We start from the raw sequence: 3,670 nt of genomic DNA on the forward strand, positions 1-3,670 counted from the left end.
ACTTTGTCTCTGCAACTTCTTTCATGGGTATTTTATTCCCTATTTTGGGGAGGAATAAAGTATCCACGTGTTGGTCTTCCTTCTTGAACGCTCAGTTCTTATGCTTCGCTGGTTCTGATGAGTTGGGAGAAAACACGCAGCATTGAGATTGATTCAGTGTCTGACTGCAATCTTTCATGTTTCAGGATAGATGATATATTTCAAATGCTGCATAAATTTATCTGGGCTGTCATGGAGCTATATAGTAAAATTTATATTTTTACATGAAGCTTTCAACAATGAGACCCTGTCACAGTGAGATTTCTGATATTCTTTAAGACAGAAGTGTCACTTTGGGAACATGAATTAACTTCTGTTTTTCTCTCTCATTATGTATTTAGTGGAGCAGGTCCCGGTAGAACCCTACAAGATCCCCTTGTCTCAGGCTGAAGTCATCCAGGAGGGCAGCGATGTGACTCTGGTTGCCTGGGGCACTCAGGTCTGTAATGCTCACCACCCGCTGAGTCCACACTGCGCTGAGAAGCTCTTGTTTGTCATTCTGGTGTGTTCTTAATGTCTCAGATGGTCTCTTTGTGCTAATGACATCCATCCTCACCTCCAACTTTATTAAGGCGTAGCTGACAGATAAGAATGATTTGAAATGAATAGCATGATGATTTCACATATGTATATACTGTTAAATGATGACCCTAATCAAATCAGTCCATAGTTTATTACTGCAGTGCGCATGTGCATGTGTGTGTGTAGCCTGAGGAGACTGCTGTACTCTATATGAACTACTCTGAGCACATTTTAAGAGATCCAGCTTCTTTTTAAAGCAGGGTTTTATGTATTTTTATTTTTGATTAATTTTCTGCTTTGACAATTTCACACACATACACACACACACACACACACAGACACACACACACACTGTGCTCTGATTACTTTCATCCATTAACCCTCTCTCTTCTCTCTTTCATCTTTATCACAGCCCTTCCTTTGTGCTTCTCAGTCTTGTTCCTAGATTTATGACTTTTGTGACCCAGCTAGTTGAACCCCTGGGATGTCTGTGTAAGCAGTGGATTGGAACTCTCCGTGGGAGCCTAGCTGGGGTTACAAGTCTGAGAGCAGTGATTCCTCCTCCCTCTAAATCTGTCAGTGGTAAATATTTCCACAGTGCGATGTGGCATCCCTAAGTTCTTCCTTCGTTCATGACTGGCCATTGATAGGCCCATTCTTGTGAAGACCAAGTACAGCCATCCACAGCTGTTCTAAGTTCTTGGTTTCAATGTGAGTGTCTTGGCAAGAAGATGATGTTTTTACAGCTCTTCTCCCATCTTCCAGCTCTTTGTGACCCCTCTTCTACCTTGTCTGTGAACCTCAGGTGGAATGTCTTACATAAGGCTGAGGACTCATCTATTACTTATCCTCTGCACCTTGTTCAGCCACGACTGCCTTTAAACAGAGTCTTAATGATGCTCAGATCAGGCCATCAACTTGCTAAGCAGCTGATGATGCAATTGAACTTATGTTCCTTCTGCCTGTACCTCCCAAGTGCTGGGATTACAGGCTCTGGCCACTGTGCCCAGTTTACAAGCAACACAATTTTATTAGCCTGGTCCCTATGCTCCACTTTCCTTCCTTGGCATTTACTCATTTTGTGGCTGGAGATACCTATTCAGTCAAACTGAGATATTAGATGGGTGTGCACAGCTGTGTCCATTAAGAACACCTTTGTAGCTCATATTGCATGTCTGTGTTACATGTTGCCCTGAGATCTTTCTCATCCTGTCTTTTGCTCTCTCTCATGAGTGCTTTGCTGGCCTCATGGACCACCTCTCCTATGATCCTGTGACAGAATTAGGTGTCTTAAGCTATCTTTCTCTTTCCTAGTGACAGTTTCATCAGATTTGCCTCAGCTGTAACAGTGGGGCTTGGTGTCGTAGTTCTCCACTTTGTCTGTCTGTCTGTCTGTCTGTCTGTCTGTCTGTCTGTCTCTGAGCTGGCTGTCAGCCATCATGAATGATGCTAAGGATTGAATCCAGGTCATCTGAAAGAGCAGCAAGTTCTCTTACCCACTGAGCCATCTCTCCAGTGCCTCTCCTATTTATTAAACCCAGCATGTATCTCTTATTTGGGTGTGGGTACTTGCTACTTTGTCTATGAAACCTTTTGGTCTTTAGCTTTTGGGATTACTGACTTTTTTTTTTTTTTTTTCAGTTTCTTTATCCGTTTCATGTTTAGAACTCTTGTTCTGCACCCCACCCCCCCACCTTTTCTTTGGTGGTGTGTAGTCTCTCTCTCTATGCTTTGTAGTCAGCCTGCCTTGGCTTCTGCCCGTTTGCCTTCTCACCTTTTGGAATGAATATTTCTCCCCTTCTTCTGGCATTTCTTATCTAACTAGTTTCTAGACATTTGTCCTTGATTGTTTTTGTGACTTGGTGATCAACATTCTCCCTGCAGATCGTTTCTCTAACTGCAGACAGTATCATTATGAATGATGCTGACATTCAGCTAGTCTTTCAGCTCCAAACTGTTCTAGTCATTCTCTTTGTATTTTCCCTCATTTTCAGGTTCATGTCATCCGGGAGGTGGCTTCCATGGCCCAAGAAAAGCTTGGAGTATCTTGTGAAGTCATCGATCTGCGGACAATTGTGCCTTGGGATGTGGATACAGTTTGCAAGGTATAAGTCTGTAGCTGATGCATCGCTCTTTCCCTAAGGCCTTCTGTCAACTTTCTTGGATATTTGAAAAGAACCATTTAGAAATTGTGACTCGCATGAGCGTTTTCCACTGATTTCAAAGTTTTCAATCTGTGATATGAATGGTATAGGTGCTATAGCCTTGATGTTCAAACATCTGTCTTTGTCCTCTCATGGTTTTCTCTGTTTAAAGTATCCCAGTGTGGTCCTTGTAGGCAACTCACATTATGTGGGAAATAGTGGTGTAAAGAGAGAGTGTCAGGACCAGTGGCATCACCCGTGCAGCTAACTTCTCACTGGTTAGGTCTAGCTCTGTTTGGTTTAGTGAGGTAAATGGTTTGGCTTCATTTTACAAAGTCTTTTTTCTCTATAATCAACTTTGTTATTTTTTAGGAAATTACTCTAGTTATAGCAAATTGATCCTGTGGACCACAGACTGAATGCTATGTTGTGGGATTTTGGCTACTCTGAATTATCGTTTCTCTCCTGATATTTCGATTAGATTGTTGATGCCCCTATGACATAGTTGTCTTTGAAGAATAGAGCTGAGTTTATAATTGGTATCTTTCGCATTGGCTTCTGCATAGTTTATGGAGTGTCAGTTCTTACGTCAGTGCCCAGGGGAACGTCAGATCTTCTGTTTTGTGATGATCTCATCTGAAGTCTAGATAGTAGTTGCAGGTATTTCTCTCTCTTTTTCCTGTATTTGTTGCTAAAGCAAATAAATCCTAAGATTTAGAGTATTTTAGGGTTACTATTTTTAAATTTTAAAAAATTGAGAATTTCATGTCATGTTTTTTGATCCTGCTCACCCCCCCAGCTCTTCCTAGATTCACCCCCTTTGTGTACCCAACCAACTAAATTTCTTGTAATTATAACATAATTACATCATTTCCCATCTCTCATTCATCCCTCCAAATCCTCCTTTATACCCCTCCTTTCTTTCAAATTTATGACCTATTTTTCTTTCTTTCTTTTTTTGGGTT

The 3,670-nt window shown here is 41.4% G+C and overlaps 1 protein-coding gene across 1 annotated transcript in view; it reads left to right on the top strand.

Moving 5' to 3' along the window:
• Positions 1–3,670, top strand: part of Bckdhb (branched chain keto acid dehydrogenase E1 subunit beta) — a 181,461-nt gene that overhangs the window by 65,361 nt on the left and 112,430 nt on the right. The window contains exons 7-8 of the mRNA XM_021206174.1: positions 381–478; positions 2,556–2,666. Coding sequence (XP_021061833.1) covers positions 381–478; positions 2,556–2,666 — 209 coding nt within the window. The remainder of the gene's footprint in view (positions 1–380; positions 479–2,555; positions 2,667–3,670) is intronic.

The sequence above is a fragment of the Mus pahari genome, chromosome 10, assembly GCF_900095145.1.
Source record: "Mus pahari chromosome 10, PAHARI_EIJ_v1.1, whole genome shotgun sequence".
NCBI classification, from domain to species: domain Eukaryota; kingdom Metazoa; phylum Chordata; class Mammalia; order Rodentia; family Muridae; genus Mus; species Mus pahari.